Source organism: Gobius niger (assembly GCF_951799975.1).
Source record: "Gobius niger genome assembly, chromosome: 5".
Taxonomy (NCBI): domain Eukaryota; kingdom Metazoa; phylum Chordata; class Actinopteri; order Gobiiformes; family Gobiidae; genus Gobius; species Gobius niger.
The window spans coordinates 26312729-26331440 of record NC_136856.1 but is presented as its reverse complement, the minus strand read 5'-3'; the positions used below and the strand labels follow the sequence as shown (position 1 = coordinate 26331440).

The 18712-nt window shown below is 41.7% G+C and overlaps 1 protein-coding gene across 11 annotated transcripts in view; it reads right to left on the bottom strand.

Annotated features, from left to right (window-relative positions):
• LOC306963637 (LIM and calponin homology domains-containing protein 1-like) overlaps positions 1-18712 on the bottom strand; it is a 102235-nt gene that overhangs the window by 6442 nt on the left and 77081 nt on the right. For 3 of the 11 annotated variants that reach the window (XM_079557232.1, XM_079557242.1, XM_079557234.1), the window contains 16 exons: positions 17811-17846; positions 16552-16678; positions 15623-15780; positions 14942-15404; positions 11553-11867; positions 11255-11330; positions 11070-11152; positions 9003-9105; positions 7456-7530; positions 7044-7072; positions 6543-6653; positions 5047-5139; positions 3844-4011; positions 3356-3450; positions 3125-3271; positions 964-1077 (listed from right to left, as the gene is read on the bottom strand). In XM_079557232.1, the coding sequence (XP_079413358.1) occupies positions 964-1077; positions 3125-3271; positions 3356-3450; positions 3844-4011; positions 5047-5139; positions 6543-6653; positions 7044-7072; positions 7456-7530; positions 9003-9105; positions 11070-11152; positions 11255-11330; positions 11553-11867; positions 14942-15404; positions 15623-15780; positions 16552-16678; positions 17811-17846 (2193 nt within the window). The remainder of the gene's footprint in view (positions 1-963; positions 1078-3124; positions 3272-3355; positions 3451-3843; positions 4012-5046; positions 5140-6542; positions 6654-7043; positions 7073-7455; positions 7531-9002; positions 9106-11069; positions 11153-11254; positions 11331-11552; positions 11868-14941; positions 15405-15622; positions 15781-16551; positions 16679-17810; positions 17847-18712) is intronic. The other 8 variants (XM_079557236.1, XM_079557233.1, XM_079557235.1 and 5 more) reach the window with 7 other exon arrangements.

The window sequence follows — 18712 nt, the reverse complement described above, 5'->3', positions numbered from 1 at the left end:
GTCTCCTCTAGGGAAGTATTTACATTTACAGTGTAGAATTAGCATTAGCCTTTAGCTTCAAGGCTAAAACACTCACAGCTATAATATCAGACACTGTATCTCCAGCGAAATATTTACATCTTGCGTAAAGTTTTTTACATGCTGAAAGTGATTATCTAACAGGTGCATGTTTTCTGCCACACACTGTTGAAATACTCATTTATTCGAAAGAGAGAGAGACACGGCTAACTCTCCACTGGAATAAAAAAAGGACAAGAAACAGTTGATACCCTAGGAAATTAGCATCATGTTGATGTGCTATATTCATTCACAGTGGGGAGCCAATTGAAATGATCGCATCAAAATGGCGAGCATAAAGGAAAGAGTTGTGTGACTGAAACCCATGAAGGAGAAATTAGCTCTAGGACATGGCAGAAGTCTATAGTAGAATTTGCTTTTAATGAAGTTTTGGCAAAGTATTTGTAATTACTGAAGGAAAAACTGGCATAACGTTTTATGTCCTCTCTGACAGCTTTTAACACACAGGTGCCTGTAATAACAAATACACACAAAACATGGCACACATTGTCTCAAAAAAGGTCAAAGTTATCACGACTAATATGGAGAGAATGAATAGCGCAAAGTAAACTGCCCAGAAAAGCGCTGTATAAAACTAAATTACTATCATGACCGTTGCCCTCAGTCTGAAATGAAGAAATCGAAATCTGGATTGTGAACCAACTTTCACCCCTTTAATAAACAACACAGCACTAAGCTCCGAACCCCTAAATGCTTGGGTCTTATTGAAGTCTGTGGATTTGTTTTGTGCGACGGTCGATTTCATTTCTTGGTTATTCCAGTCAGGTATCTCCCGTGATATGAGATGATATGAGATGGAGGAGGGCGCGAGGGGAGGGTGGAGGAGGCAGAAAATGACAGCGAGGGAAAGTGTGTGATGGGGGGGGACTGTTTGTGATGCAGTACCTGTTTGGAGAGGGGGGCAGCGTGTCTGGGGGTGCGGGATGATGGTGGTGGGATGATGCGGCGGGCTTTGATGATGATGAGCTGCTGCCTTTGTTATTGTCGAGAGGGCCACTCCTGAAAATGGACAGCAACATGCAACACAATGAGGGACAACACAGAGACAGCGATCCCATTGGCCGGACGCTGGGCTGGCCACGCCAATCCGAGCCCCGGAGACAGCGTTGTAGTTGTGCGGGGTAATGTTTGGGAAACGGGGTCTTGGTTCTTCTAAAGTGTGTTTTATGTTACGGCCGCCGCAGATCGGATGGAGAGCGTGATCTATGTGTTAAATGCTTCAGTCCTGTCAATGGATGCTGGGCCTGTATCCACGGTGAGGAAATGCAGGGATTACACGCCCCCTGCTGGAGAGACGGTGTTACTAAATCGTCCCTTTAGAATTATAAGGTTCTATTCTGTACAATATTTGGTGAATTTTTCAGCTTTTCATGAGCAAGCACATATTGCCGTTATTTCCGTTTGTATAAGTGGTAAAAACCTACATTTGAACCTACATATCTCAGAACTCTGAACAGATAGAACCTAATAATTCTAAAGGGACAAAATGGCACAATTTTCAATGTTGTTTTGTGCACAAACCAGCTGTTTGTATCAATAGTGTATGAATGGTTGGACAATAGACAATGAAAAGACATGCAAAATACTGATATGCTACTGGGTACTGTTGAACAAGTGGGTGCACGAAATCTTGTCCATGAGCTGTTGCTTAGATTTGTATGAAGAATCTGCTTTGCTTAGTTTGAAATGGAAGAATCTTTTGATTATTTCTACAGACGCCAAACAATGTCCTAATTTTCTAAACCAGTGGTTCTCAAGCTCTTGGAGCCACGACACCCATTATAACAGGTAAAGGGGTTCGTGACCCCCTGCCCTGGTCATACCATGAGAAATAGGCACATTAGTCTACATAATTCTTAAAGGAATAGGCCACCGTTTTTACATACTAAGATATGTTCTTACCTCACTTTAGTCGAGTTAATATATCCCCGTCTGGTCTTTGTCCGTGCGCTCTGCCACGCAAACGGAGCACATACGCAGCCTCTCCCACATGTCACATAGCTCCGAAAAAGCTCACGATAGAAGCTACCAAGCTCTTCCACGTGTTCCCTATTTAAATAAAGTTACGTGAAGTGTTTTCATGCGAAGTATATTTACACAGAAATGTAGCATGTCGATTTTATAAGCAAATAAAAAGGGGGACTATATTGTGAGGCGTAATGATACGAGGAGTAAAACGTCCGCGCAGTAACTCCTAAAGGTTATTGACGGAAGTGAGCGGGGGAAGTCTTTAGGAGTTACTACGCGGACGCTGTGCTCCTCGTATCATTACGCCTCACAATATAGTCCCCCTTTTTATTTGCTTATAAAATCGACATGCTACATTTCTGGGTAAATATACTTCGCATGAAAACACTTCACGTAACTTTATTTAAATAGGGAACACATGGAAGAGCTTGGTAGCTTCTATCGTGAGCTTTTTCGGAGCTATGTGACATATGGGAGAGGCTGCGTATGTGCTCCGTTTGCGTGACAGAGCGCGCGGACAAAGACCAGACGGGGATATATTAACTCGACTAAAGTGAGCTAAGAACATATCTTAGTATGTAAAAACGGTGGCCTATTCCTTTAAAAAACAAAGAAAAAAAAAACAAATGGCAAAAGTAAAATTCATCAAATTACGTACAAATAATGGCACTCTGGTAAAATAGCACACACATGCTGCAATAAAATATTAGATTATATGCTAATACAAATATGTGTATTTTATCTACATGATCTGGTGACCCCCTCAATTTGTCTCGCGACCCCCTTGGTGGTCCCGACCCCCAAGTTGAGAACCACTGTTCTCAACAGCGCTAGAACAAAACCACTTTATATCACACATGGAGACTTTTCATTTGACTTTTCTCCATTTTTGGGCACTCCTACTCTAAATGCTAATTTCAGATTGGAACACGCCACAGGGTTGTAGAATCTTAAGAGCAGAGAAAAAAGTGAACATAAACATCGCTCTCACACCTCATGAGGAGAAACAAAACACGAGTCACGCCTCCCCGAGCTCAAATCAGGACCTAAATCTCCCTCAGAGGCCGAGTGCACCCACCGCCGGCTCTGCCTGCCGCTCTCCGACGTCGGCTCCCCGGCTTTACTGGCTGGAGAGGACACTTTGGTTTGCGCTGACGGAGGCTTCTGGCCGTTCTGCAAACTGTGACCCAGCGTGTCCGCCTGGCTCACGCTCTGACTGAAGGAGCTGTTGATAGAAAAAAACACCACACTTTAAAGGCCTTTGCAATATCAAGTAGTTACGATAAAGTCTGCGCTGATGCGAACAAACCTTCTTGCAGTTTTCATGCTGTCGTCCGCGGTGCTGATGTCGCTGGTGCGGTCGTTTTCTCTGCGCTTCCAGTCGTCAGAGTTCCCTTTCTGTGGCTTTAACGTACAGAACAGTGTCAGACATTTCACCAAACAGTAGGAGAGTTTGTTAAATGATCATAAACCTGGCAGTGCAGTCGTCATAATAATAGAAAACGTCACGTGTGTGTTTATATAAGCTCTCGGAGTTTTCCAATGTGGACAAAAAAGAGATTCAGCCGTCATCTGTACTGGGTTGCTTTAGTTTGAGTGCTAGGTGAGAGTCAGGTGTTAGGTGAGAGGACTAAACTTGTATTCATTCCCAAATATTGACATGTTTGGTATCCACGTGTAGCACAAAAGGCGACCGAAGTGACGCCGTTATCCAAATACGGTGATTTCAGACTTAACAATAATATTATACAGGCTTTTCATTCACCACTGTGTTTTTCTCCTTCTGTTGATATTTACCGTTGCCTGCCTCTCCAGCAGCTCCTGTTTGCGTTCCCAGTCGGCCAGCGAGCGCACGATGGTGTCCTGGGGCGTGGCGAAGGAGGACGAGTCCCCTCGGCTGGGGGACGGCTGCACCGAGGACAGAGGGGTCAGGGGGGCCACTGTCTCCTCCAGGATCTTCTGCTCCTGTGGGATACAAACGCCCACGCTCAACTCTCACACTCTTTTTCTCTTTAGAGATTTTCATTTTGTATTTTGTGCACTGCAAAAAGTGGATTCTAAGCAAGTAAAAATGTCTTACTTTAAGAAATAAGTTCTTATTTTCCCCCTAAAAAGTAATAATGTCTTGCCGAGCAAATCTTATTTTAGGAAATAAAATCTAGCCATTTCTTGTTCAGATAAATTTGCTAAAAACATGCTAAGAAAAACTTTTTGAATCTTCTTCAGCTTTAGACAAAGAATATTTTTTCTTATTTTAAGAAAAACTAAGATCACAACAACTCTTAATGTAAGAACTGGTTCTCACAGAGAGATAATACATTCCATTCTTTAAAGTGGGCGGCGCGGTGGCACAGCGGTTACAGCCTCAGCTTCACAGCTCAAAGGTCCTGGGTTCGATTCCCACCAGGACGGGGCCTTTCTGTGTGGAGCATGTTCTCCCCGTGTCTACCACTAAAAACATGTACAATAGGTGAATCCTCCAGCAGGTGATTCTGACCATCAGCCTGGCTCCACATCATGGAGACGGGTCCCCGGGCGCGGGCAATACTTTCCTTAAATATTAGTATTTATTAAGAACATTTTGCTCAAAAATGTGTGTAATTTAGAACATTTTGCTTAAGTCAAGCAACATTTAAGTAAAATATCCAACAATTTTTCACTAAATAAGAATGTTTTCCTTAAATTATTCCATCTGAGGACATTTTGCTTAATTCTAGCTTTATTTGCTTAAATTTAGTGTTTCTTTCTTGTTTTATGATGAGAAAAATATTCTAGAAATAAGAATTCTTAGCAAGAAAAAAATGCTGACCCCATTGGCAGAATTCTTTCCTTAAAACAAGACAAAATGCAAGATTTTTTTCCTTGTTTTTAGGAGGGTACTTTTTGCAGTGTGTGGTTACGTTTTCTATTTCTTGTATCTGCCCTTATCTCTCTACTTATGTGTACCAAAAACAAAACAACCAAAATACTTTCCACAATGGGGAGAAACTATTGTCCCACCTCCTCGTGGTACTTGCGCTCCTCCTCGGCCACCTCCCTCTGCGCTCGCTCCCACTCCTGCTTCAGCTTCTCCTGCTCACGCCGGTACTTCTCCTGTCACCATGGCAACAGACACAACCACAAGCTGCATAAAGCGTGGAGCACTTTCACGTAAACCGCTGTAGCAAAGCCTATAGTGCAGACGACACGGACCGACACTCCTTGAATACAGTGCTGTGCTAGTTATTTTCCAAATTGAAAGTATTTGCTAAGGATGCCTCTTTGCGTTTACGCTAAGCTTGGATTTATTGTCAAGGCTGGTTTAAAGAAGCAAGGCACAAACTCAAAGGCTGGACATGCAGAGTGAGCGGGGCTACGGGATTCCTACACCACAACCGATGAAAAATGTTACAAAGCAAATGTGCAATTGCTTGGCTGGTTATTCTTCATTCACATAGGCTTTTGACATTGACTCTTTTATTCTTTAAATATGTTTATGGGTGTGGTGTAGGAAGAGGCAAGAAGAAGAAGAAGAGGCAGAAGCAAGAATAGCCATAGGACAGGAAGATAAACAGCACAAAATACCAAAGGAGAGAGGACACAAGCACACGAGCAGCAGACACCCATTCATTAAGTGCATCTCAAAGTATTATTGGGATATTTCACATAACGGATGTACGTAAAAGTAAGGGCATGGGAGTGGACTTGAGATGCAGCCTGAGGAGAGAGAAAGGGGTGTGTGGGCAGCAGCAGCAGCAGCAGCAGCAGGGTTTGACCAGCCTCCTCTGTGTGCAAAGGAGTCTCATCTACTGTACAAGAGCACCACCTAGCGGCCAGGGAGTGCACAGGACACATGTATAAAACCCACTGCCTCGCTAAAAGGTTAAGACTTAAAAACTGACCAAAGCATAGCACACATATAGGCGATGCATGACTGCTGTGATAGTTGAGTAGTCACTGCACATCCAGATCGAAATGACATTTCATTCACAGACACAGTTTCGAAAGGGCCGCACAGACAATTTGTTGTTTCAGATTTGGGGGGCAGAAGCTTAGTTTACCCATGTCCTAAAGGAATACCCATATTGTACTAGCGATTGGGAGCATTGCTATACAACACCATATTCGCACTGTTCATTTTTCTCTGTCCTCATCTGTATTACATTCTTATACCTGTGGTGTGGATCTAAAACAATCAAAGTAAATGCTTCAACATTTAGCACCTCCAGTTTTCAATAAAACAACAAACTGGTAAACCAAAAAAACATGTAGTCGATTCAAAATATCATGATTAAAACAACACTAATGACTAATAAACAACATGATGCAAAAGAAAGTGCAGTGACTACATCAGCAACTTCACCGTCACACAGTGCATTTCACTGTCCCGCCCCAGACAGGAAGTGGCAAAAGCAAAAACAGCAGCTCTGCAGAAGCACCCTGGAGCCTTCCGCCTGTGCAGCATCAGCACCTTTGCTAAAGGTCACTCTCATGCCCCCATGCTGTGCTGTCTGTACCTGCAGCATGCGCTCCTGCTCTTGCTGCCACCTCTCTTGACGTTTTCGCTCCTCATCCTGGTCCCAGGACCAGCGGTCGCCCCGCCTGCCCTGGGACACGGCCACTGACACCTATGAGACCACACGCATGTGAAACAACACGTGATGACATGCCACACCCATGCACACGGTCATCACAGACGGAGAGCAAGAGGAGGGAGGGCTGGTCTACCGACAGCACTACTCCAAAGCTAGCCAAAGGGCCCCCCTACTAAAGAGAAGACACAGAGAGAAACGTTGTTTACAGCACCCTCTGCTGGCACGTTACATCAACAGCTACTGCGCGTAAATCTGGGATAATCTGTCTCGTTTATGCTGTACATAAGCTAAACTTCAATCTTGAAATGTTTGGACTGCGATATTTAATTATTCTTAAGACCGTTTGCTGAACCTGGCAGTTAAAATAAGCCTGCAGTAAAAAAGGGTTGATTTTAGAGGTGAAAACATTATATATTTACTCACATCACCATGGCGATCCTTCTCTGCCTCCTCTGTGGAGAGAGTTTTAAACACTGTGATGAGAAGTGAGATCATTGTAAACATTAACACACTTTGACCAGACATTATGCAGGTACTATTTTGGTACTGGAGATGCAGATGAGGCTGCAGCCAGAGGAAGGACATGACAGCAGCAGTAACTTTTAAAATCAAAGGGGCATGATGACAGCTAGTAATGTTTGAAGGGAGAAATAAAGAGAAGAAGAATATTCTAGCTCAAAGATAGAAATCCCTGCTATGGATGGAAAACATGCATGCAAAGTAAGACGTTTCTCAATTAGTTGGTTGTTTATATCAGAACAAAACACCTATTAACATCAATACTCTCCTCCACCTCCTAACTTTTATCAAGCCGGGTAAAAATAAACAACTTTACCTGGCTGAGTGAAGAACTCCCAGCGTAACTTAGGGTTGCTACTGGACAGTGGAGATCGGACACAGTTTGCAAGGTCTAAGTAAAAAATGCATGGAAGGAACCAGGGGAGGGGCACAGGTTGGGGACAATAAAGGGGCAATGCAATGGGGGAAACAATATTCATATTAATTCTAATTAGCCATGATCTGAGTGAGTTGGATCAATTCAATTTATTTTATGGACATGGACTAAACCAGGGGTGTCCAAACTTTTTCTCATCATGGCCAGAATATTGAAGAGTATGTGGCGTGGAGGCGACAACATTTATCAGAGGGTTTTAACTATGTAGTCCCACCTTTGTTTACATTTGGAACCTTAATGTCTCACACTAAAATGTTAGTTTTTGAGGTTGTAACTGTGCAGATTTAATAAACTTGCTGTCAATAGTACCAGCAATAAGCCTGAGAGCCACCAAAAACATGTGTGTCCCATGACGAGCCACACTTTGGGCACCCCGGACTAAACCAATCAGACAAGCAGCACATAAAGACGTGTGTAGCGACGCTAAGTTATGAAAGACGCAGCTCTGTTACACAATGTAACAGGCTAATCTGGGGATCTTTAACAGAGCTGATTGTTTTGAATTAGGACTCATTCACTTGGATGATGCGCATCGCAAGGACAAACAAAGCAGCAAAGGGGGTGATTTATCAAGACAGGTGCTAAATTGCAAGTGCAAGCTAGGAATATACTGTGGCTTATTGTGAGTGTGTTGCAATGTTCAAAATAGTGTGGTGAGTCAATGTCCATCCTGTGATTTAGCCATTATTGTATATTCAGTGGTAATGAATCAGATCAGGGGTGCCCAAAGTGGAGCCCACGGGCCAAGTGATCTATTTTTGCGCCATGTATGGTTAATACTAACTGTCTCCCATTCATTCTCAATGGTAAATATGGATGCAGTGCACTTTTTGGCCACCGACGTCAAATTGGGGGCGCTGTTTCAATCCTTTCGCAAAGTTAAGGAAACACTGTTGTGGTGTCTTGGTTTTAATCAATCACACAGCGTTGCAACACATCAACTTTACTATTTTCCAACTTTTATTGCACACGTTGTTGACATCAACAAAGGTACATGCTAAAAATGGACTCATAAAATACTGTATGCTGAACCGACTGCATTTTCTTTGAATTGTTGTTGTTGCCATAGTTAATGTAGCATGTTATTTGCATAGATAAAATTAAATGAAAATATACAAAAAAAAAATATATAGTAACTATTATTATTTGCAATTATATGTACTTCACGCTTGACAGCATTGCCGTGTTTGGCCCGCGGCCCACAGGCACTTTTTCATTTTGGTCCTCAGAGACAAACATTTTGGGCACCCCTGGATTAGATATTTCATTGCTGATTACATTAGGAGAGATTTTGTGGAAAAAAAAGCCGTCTAAAAAAGGAACACAAAGTCGGAGGATAGAAAGTGCCAGCTAAGGGTTCACAAGACAAAGCCAAGGAAGAGGAAATCAAGCATCCGGAAAGTCCTGCCCTGTCACTAGTGCCCTACCTGTCATGATGTCAGCCGGCGAGTGATGTCCAACTGACCCTGGAGCGGACAGGCTGGAGGGAACGTTCTCTCCCCTCCACTCCTGACACAAGGAAACACTCGTCTGCACAGGACAGAGGGTGAGAAGTCAGTGCTATCTAAAGATTACCGTGACGACTACAAAAGATGATAACGACGTAACGATATACAAATCACATGGTCTTGTTAAATATATTAATCTATACAATTAGGGATGCACCGATCTGACACTGGTATCAGATATCGGAGCAGATACCAGAAAAATCCGATACTGAACCGACACCATTTTTGGCTCTTACGCTTAAAAAACACAACTTTCACCGACTAAACCTAAGTGAATATTGGCATGTTATATGTCATTGTTAAGCAGTGTTAATTTCGTCGACTAAAATATTTAGTCTTAATTTTAGTCAAAGTGATATTTTTGCCGACTAAAATTGGACTAAAACTAAATTAAACGTTTTTCATGAGACTAAAACTATGACTAAAATGTCCAGATATTTTAGTCGACTAAAATAAGACTAAATAAAAATGAAAAGGAGAGACTAAAATCATCCAAACTTCTATTGACAGTTTGAAAGAGCCTCAGATCATGTAAATCCTCTGTTAAAGGATCAGCTCTGAGCTTTGTTCATGTGGAGCAGCTCCATGAAGCAGAGGAACAACATTAAATATGATTATAATGAATATTATCAATGCAAAGTCGACTAAATTAGTTTAAAATTTAGTCGACTATATTGACATGCAATTTTAGTCGACTAAAACTAGACTAAAATTGAAAAGATTTTTTCGACTAAATATCAACTAAAATTACATTACATTTTAGTCAAAAGACTAAGACTAAAACTAAAATAAAATATGTTGTCAAAATTAACACTGTTGTTAAGCCAAGAACCTGGAGAATAGTTTTAAAGGAATAGTTCACCATTTTTCCATGACTGAGATATGTTCTTACCTGAGCTTAGACGAGTTGATGTGTACCTGTCTGGTCTTTGTGCGTGCGCTCAGTCACACAAATAGATCAAAGATGTTGTTCGCATTTGGCCTCTCCCAGTATATTCCAATAGCTCCAAACGGGGGTGAAGTTGGAAGCTACCACGCTCTTCCACGGGCACACACAGAGACCTGACAGGCACGTATCAACTCGTCTAAGCTCAGATAAGAACATGTCACAGTATGGAAGAACTGTGTGCCCTCAGTCACGCAAAAAGACCAAAGATGTTGCTAGCATTTGGCCTCTCCCCGTATATTCCTATAGCTCCAAATGGGGTAAAGTTAGAAGCGACCAAGCCCTTCCACGGGCACACAGACATATCACAGACGTATCACTCATCTAAGCTCAGGTAAGATTCTCAGTATGTAAAAACGGTGAACTATTCCTTTAACCTTCGCAAACGTATCTTTAATCAGACCGGAAAATGCCACTTTAGCACCAGCATGCTAAAGCTAAGTGCAACATGCTAATGCTAATGTCACCTAATCAAGGCTGGGACGGAGGCTGTGATTGGATCATCTAATAAATCAGCCTAATAAAATAAAATGGTCCACTGCTGGAGCGGCCAAGTGTTTGTGTTTTAATTTGAATGAAAAAATAACTGAACTGATTTCACATATTTATAATGCACAAGTTGTAATGATCATGTGAGTTGTTCATTAATGTAACATAAATAGCCGGTCATAGTATTTAGAGTAGAAATGTCCAGTTATTCTTGTTTAATGTCTTTCCATTGGTTTATTAATAGATAGCTTATAACTGATCTTGTTTGCAACAAAAACATAGACTATATTGATCTCACAATGGAGAAAAGAGGACCAACTTTTAAGAATGTTTCTTGATATCGGTAAATATTGGTTAATCTCGGTTAATACCGGACATCAGCAGATACTCAAACCCCCAGTATCGGTATCTGTATTAGAAGTAATAAAGCTGGATCGGTGCATCTCTATATACAATATAGTGCGACATACATAGATCTATATCACAAATTTGCCAATAGAGTAACATTGCGACAGACTAAACTGTATTCACCCGAGCCAGGCGAGTCTTACCTGTGACTTTACTTGTTGAGTGCTGATTTCCGACTGCTTTGGTTGACTAGGCGATTCCACAAACTCGTGTTCTGTTTTGGCATCTGGAGAAAAAATAAAGCATAGATAACATTTTCAAAATCTTTGCCCATACACAGCGCAATGGCAGCCCGTAACCGCAATATGTCATGGGGGAAAGCACCAACCTGAGTGAGGTGCGGGTTGGCTTACAATTAATTGCTCATCTGTAGCACGTGGACTTTCTTCGGGCCTCTGCAATTCCTGAAACAACAACATTTAGTAGGAGGAGCTTAGAGTGAGTTGGCTTAAATAACCAGGAAGTTAAACTAAAACTGAGGTACTTTTAACTTGAATAAACCATGATTAAGACCAGTCCAGGGACATTAACCCACTTGCCATCGAAGCAAACGTCACCATGGCGATTGATATTGTTTTGACATCCAAGGAAACTCTGTTAATAATAATAAAATAGATCATGCGTACAGTTGGTAGTGAGTTGGGCCGGCTCAGCTGCACTGTGTCCTCAGTGGTTTCTTTCTGGACGCCTCGAGACTTGCTGCTTGTGTTGTTTGGCACTTCCTCCCGGTCGTTGGTTGGCACTGGGCTCGGGGTTTGCGGCGACGCCGGCGTGAGCGGAGAGGCCGGGGAGAACACTGGGGCCGGGGAGGTGCTGGGGGTGCAGGAGGAGGTGGGCGTACAGGGCTGGAACACCGGGGAGTCCAGTCCCAGGCTGCTGTCGGGAGTGGAGGGGAGACCGTCACTTCCTGTGTCCCCGTTCACTCGGAGAAGACCGTCCACCTGCGCACGCCAGAGGAAAGTAAGGGGTAGATTTGAATACATAGTGACACAAATGAATGAATAAATGATGAAAATAATAATCAGATTTAGACAGCGAAGTGCAATACCAGCTTTTTCACATTCGATCCGATTTCAATCCATACTGGTATTGACAAAACCAATGACTTGAAGCTAGCCGTTGGCATATAACATTAGCATAATGGTTAGCATTCTCCGTTATTCATGGGCTGCTGAACCACTTTGCTGAGTTTGCTCCTTTCTGTGTCTCTGTGTCTTTATGTGGTAGAAAAAACACCCATAATTCAATATTTGTTGAAGTAGTTGTGGAGTGATAGGTTAAAGACTAGTTCTTTTCCTCTTTTGTGGGCATTCCCAGAGATGCCATCTGGTTAGCCTGTAGTTAACTAGTTACCCACAGTCTATTTTACAAGGGAGACTGTTGTCCCGAGGCTAAGATAGGCTGTCGCACAGATTTCATAAATCAACTGAATGCAGTCTTCAAAAGTTCAGTCTGAGCTTTAGGAGCAAAACTTGGCATCAAAAGTATTGATATTCTGATATTGATTCACAAATCCCTTTTGGGGACTCAGCACTTTACTCTAGGAACACTTCAAACACACATTCCAGTGTACACACAGAGGATGGTGCAGAAAACAGAATAAGCTGGAAGCAATAACAGTAAAACAATAACAGTAAGTTAAGTTTTGTAATCATGGCCATTTGAGCGCTGAAATGATCAGTGTTTTAAGACCGAAGACTGAATATGTAGGATTACTCAACAGGAATGAAACAACACGAACTCAAGGTATAGTTTTCATAAGGGGAAACACATTCACATATTCACATATGGGCAAGTCATAAAGAATCCTTTTAGCCTGATATGGGCTTATTATGCTAAGAAACTGGTAATTCAAAAATAATAATGGGATGAATGCACACAACCTGTATCTCGAAATTACATATGGAAAAGTCTGCTAATTAGATTGCTGTATGCACATGATTAATGACCTAATTAGAAACTGTGCCCATAAGCCCCGAGCACTCATTTGTGGTCATTACTACCCTCTCCTCTTTGTCCATTCTGTCCCATTCATGTAGCCCCGACACTATACGGGCCTGTACCACAAAGAGGCACAAACCTATATACGCAAGGAGTCTTTAGCGAGCGGTAACTTAAGACATCCCCGCCGGCCCCCCTCCCGTCTGCGGCTCCAAAACCTTCCTCTCCCCGTCCGCCTGTGTGGGCCCTCTTTGTGCGCCGGGATCCCACTCCACATTGAGAGCGGCCTACTTGTCAACTTCTTAAGTCAATAGGGAACAGAGAGGTCCATTGAGAACGCCAAGGCTCCTCTCGGGATCCTTACAAGACATTCCAAAAGAGCGCTCTGCTTCACTCGCTCTGTTAATCGCGGTATACGCAGGGTTTTGTGTCGATACCCGTTTAGTCTGGGTGAAAGTCTGAAGAAGGTAGGGTTTAGATTGGGGGAAAGTCTTGGTTTAATCTGGTTTTGTTCACTTTTGGCTGTCTTAGTCCTAGTTTGGACTATGGTTTGGAGGTACACCAGCCTTTGTTAATTTATAATCCAAATTAAGACCTGGTTTTGTTCTGCTTCACCTTCATTAACACTAAATCTGTCACATCTCCGGTCTGTCACATTTACAGCTGCCATAACATCAATATTCCTATCAAGTAAATCTAATGGTGCATCATGTGTAGGTCATATCTTCAGCTCTGCAGTGAGAATATGCAACATGTATCTTTGACTAGAGTTGCAAAGGGATGGAAAATTGCAATTCAAGAAACTTCCAATGCGGACTTTAACTAAAGGTAAGTACTTTAATTGATTAGGGGTGAATAAACATTTGTGAACCATAATGAACCCCAAAAGTACCCCAAAGTTTCTTTTTTAATGTACATGTTTGAGGTGTTACAATTATTATTATTTTTTATTTCAATTATTTCTTTTGAATATGCAACAACTCAAAATGACTATAAAAAATCCAATAACAACAAAACAAAAGAGATCCAAATCCAATTACATATTCGAAAAGGAGAGAGCAGAAGTGCACGGTCTCACCCTCTTATATTAAGCATTCCTTTAAAACAACACAGTTGTAAACACAGAATTATTATTCTTTTATGTCTACAAAAGACTGCCTTTAAGCTATAGTTTGTGCATTCCATTTTCTTTGTACTTATTCATAACCATTGATCTATAACCCTTTTTAAAGTGCAGAATGTTTGGATTATTCCACAGAACCACTAAGGAGATGCTCATTGTTTTGAGTGTAGTTTCGAGCATAATGATGCGTAACCCCCTTCACTATGAGGAAACAGCTCCAGAATCAATCAGCATTTTTTTGTTCGCTCTACATACTGTATTCATTGAGCAGTTATGTAAACTACAAGATCTTTATATTGTAAAGCTTGTGATTTTAGGATTTGTGTGATCTCTATACCCAGCATGTACTGTGCGTATGGCTTTCTTTTTCAGCATGTGCAGAGTTTGTGTGGTGGTTCTACAGGTGGTGCCCCAGACATAAGTCCTCATTCTTCGTAAACATTCTGCAGAATAGCTACTAGTGGGGTAAGGTCTACAAGGTGCATAATATGGCAAAGCGTTTAACATGGCACACCAGAACAGCGCCAACACCCAAGATCGGATCAACCACTTTGCCGTTGTCAAATTCTCCACCAAAGTAAAGACCAGAATCTTGTAGAGAGTGACTCAGACTTGATTCAAACGTTGGGTAGAAGAGAGCAAAGAATCCGTCTCATCTCCATGGCTTTTGAGTGCTATTCTAATGTTAATGTCCATGAGAAGGGATTTAGCTTTTAGATCTGGGAGGATGGCCGTCACAGTGAAGTGCACATACAACGTGGACAAGGACACCATATTTTTTAAGTATTGGGCGGATGTTTTGAAAAGGGATATGGACTGAATATGCGGGATTACGGACCATGAATGGACTGACTTTGTTTTAAGAAACATACCAAGTCATCTGTCTATGTCCTAAAATGACCACACAACAGTCTATGTCCTAAAATGACCACACAACAGTCTCGCCCTCACCTTGCTGTTCCATGCGTCCGTGGAGGTCCGCGAGTGGAAGTAAGGCTTTGGCATCAGTAAAGGCACCGGTTTGGGGGAAAGCGCCCTGGAGGAGGGGGGCTCCGAGGACCGGGACCTGATCTGGGGCTTGTGGGCTGAATCTTTGGGATACTCCTCCACCCGTGCCTCTAGGGTGGACGTGAACTTAGGGCTGGGGGCCGACTGTTGGCGCAGGAACCTCAGGGGCCCGTTGGGGTCCACGTCGGACGGGTCAGGAGAGCTGGGGGACAGGGAGATGGACAGGGGGAAGGGGCAGGAGGGGTCGGCCGATACGCTGCGGTCCAACAGTTTGGGGAGCTGTAGACGCTCCAGGATGGCTTCGCTGATGGAGAAGCGCTGGGCGTATCGCTGCAGGATGCTTGAGGCCTCCTCCTGGCTTTTGGCATTTTTGTAGGCGATGCGTAGGTCCTCTTCTCTACGCTCTCTGGACAAAAGGACAATGAAGGCAAAGACATTATTAACAAAGTGCTTAAAACAAACCTAACCCCCTGCGTGTCCTGTGTATGTTGCTGATATGCCTTTGGTCTATTACGAATCATAACCAGTATGAGAAGTTTGAGGCACACTATATTGAACCAGTCCAAGACCTACTGCAACTGACAAATGTGAATTAACAATGGTAGTAATTCCCCATGCACTGACTTGTCCTGCACGATCTCCCTGTAGGTCTTAACGCTCTTGCGTCTCTGGGAGACGACAGTTTCTCCGGTCAGAAGGTTCTCCATCATCTTCCTCTCCTCCTCCTTCTTGATCAAGTCCTGAGATATGCTCCTCCGCCTGCTTTTCCATCGGGCCAGGTCCTGCAGAGAAAACAGAAATTTACCACTTACACTGTGGATTTGAACTAAAGAAGGATACATATATTTGGGCTGCACAATTTTGACAAAATATTGCAGATAAATATTGCTATTGCAATTTGATTAGCTAAAATGCTAAAAGGAGTGAAGTCATGTTACTTTTAGACTGCCAAACAAAATATTCTTGCTCAAATTGCCCCACATTAACCATACACAATAATCTACTCTCAAAAATGGTTGGTTTTATGTTGACAGCGCCCTCTTCTGGAGCAATATCCCTGACATTCAGAGTACCTCTGGGGGACAGCCACGTGACTAAATAAGTCCGGGATGGAATCATATAACGTCTATCTAAACACTTTAGAATCTGCTTCATGGAAACTCAGACCTTTTATCTGTTGCAGCTGAACCTGAGATCGCAAGGCCCCACAATTCTGATCGGTGACATCGATCACTCAAATGCCAGAGACAGACAGAAAAAAAAAACTCTTGAGGTTAGGTTATAACAGTACGCAAAGCCTCGATTTCGATTCGATAAACCTTGCAGCCCTAAGCCCCATTGTAAAATAGCTTTTAACGAAGTATTGGTATTTTTTGTTTATAATGTACTATATATAGAGAAAGGAAGTCCTAAAAAATCCTGTGATTCCTTGTTGCCAAGAACAATTTTTTGCACTACCCACTTCTTTGAATCAAGAACGGCCCGGCTGATTCAATTTACCAGACTACGTGTTTCCCTGAAAATGTCACAATGTTGAGACTGCTCCAACTCACGTCCTGCCAGTGGCTATCGTCCTCCTTCAGGCGGTTGTACTGGTTGTGCATGAGCTCGTGCCGCGTCTGGCTGTGAGGCGGCATCAAAGGTTCGTCTCCTTCCCGCATGTCGATCATACTCACGCTCCTGTGGGAAAAGGCAGGACAAACAGCACAGCTCATTTACATGGACTTTACATGCTCACTTTCGCTTCACATCGACAAGCTGAGGTTACTGCCAAACAGCACTGTGCACGTGGGACAGATAAGCAAAGCAATTAAGACGCATTTTGAAAGCTCATACAATCGTGGGGATAAAGAGTTTTGGTTTTATTACAGTTGTGCCAGAAATTTAGTGAGCGTGTCATACAACGTTTTATAAGTACAACGTGAAATGTTCAACTCAAGACAAAGCTCTCATGCAAAGCTACACAAAGTATTTGTTTCTTTGATGTTAGATGTGATTAAGCAAAACACAAGCAGCTACACATTCACTTCACATTCACCAGCGATTCCCAACTTAAACTGGGTCCTGAGAGCTTCTGAGAAAAAAAGGTCCAAACTAGGTTTATAGAATTAAATTGATGGGTGTAATTTGCAATTTTTTGTTATGTATTTGGTTTTTGCTGTAGAATGTTTTTTTAAATGTATTTTTAATAAGCCATTGAATTTAAAGCCACACTGTGGAATATTCCAAGTCATTTGTATGCTTTTACATAAACACTATACAAAAAATGCTCAAAATGATAATCCATTCATTCAGAAGACCTATAATTAGAGGGTATGCAGGTGATGTCACAGCATAGCAACAACATGGCAACAGTAGTAAATAATAATAATTATTTTTATGAAATAATGTTATATGTTTTGACATAAAAAAAAAAAGAAAATCTCTCAAGGTATGCAAGTTACATCTACAGGTGATGTCCACACTCCACCAGCCAGTAAAGTGCAGTAAAGACGCATTTTCGAGATATTATTCATTATTTAATGACACCCAGTTTTTTCTAGTCGGTGAAATATTCCGCAGTGTGGCTTTATATATAAATGTTAGTATAAAGGTTGGGAACTACTGACACGTTTAAAACAAGGTGATTTGTAATACTAGTATACAGCAAAATGCCGACAAGTCATTTAACAATAACAAAGAACGTGATTGACCAACTACAGAAAACAAGCATTGCACATAGACATTAGTCAATTGTGAACGGCTTTCTTATTTCCAAGTGGCACATTGTGTTACAAAGCAGGACTGAGCCAAGCAGCGCGTCACAACTTACTGTGGCTCGTCTGACACAATGTTTGTGCAGCTGAATCTACAGAGAACATAAAAATCACAAACATAAATGATAGAAACAAATCAAATCATAATAAATAGCTTCACTTGCATTTTTGTGCCCAGTAGATGTATCAAGTAACTACTATTGAAGTTTAACAACATGTGTATAAAAACTTTAAAGTGATAGTCTGTAAGATTGCAAAAATTTACAAAGTAAACAATCCCCTCCCCTCCTGATTGGACATGAAAGCCATGCCTAGTTTGCAAAATGAGATGAGAAAGAAATTTAAAAAGTAAATCATCAAGTTCCCTCCTGATTGGACCTGACAGGCTGGTTCACAGGAACGCTCATCTCATTGGTCAAAGTGATGACACTGGGGATTCTGATCAGTTGCTGAGACAAAAGGGAGGGGACTTGAAAAAAAATATACAATTATTTTATTGATAAACAAATTGCAGGCCCAGGCGGTCAATTATACGCAATCTATTGAAGTGGGAAACACTTGGTACACTTACAGACTGTCACTTTAAGATACTTGCAGTTGCAAAGCATGAAAAACAAATTATACATTCTCAATTGTATTTCTTATTAAATTAAATTCTTATGAAAAATAAAACGAAATAATAATAATAACAACAATAATAATTACAACAATAATAATACTAACAATAATAATAATAATAATAATTATTATTATTATAATAATAATAATAATACTAGCAATAATAATAATGATAATGATAATGATAATAATAAAAACTAAAGTTGTAAAAAAAAAGCAATAATCCAACTTCAAGTCTCAATGCGAACACCAGGTGGCAGACTTTCCACAGCAGATCACTGGGGCGACCACCTAAAAGTGCCATGTCATGTAAAGCCACTAATGCAGGCAATGTCCCATA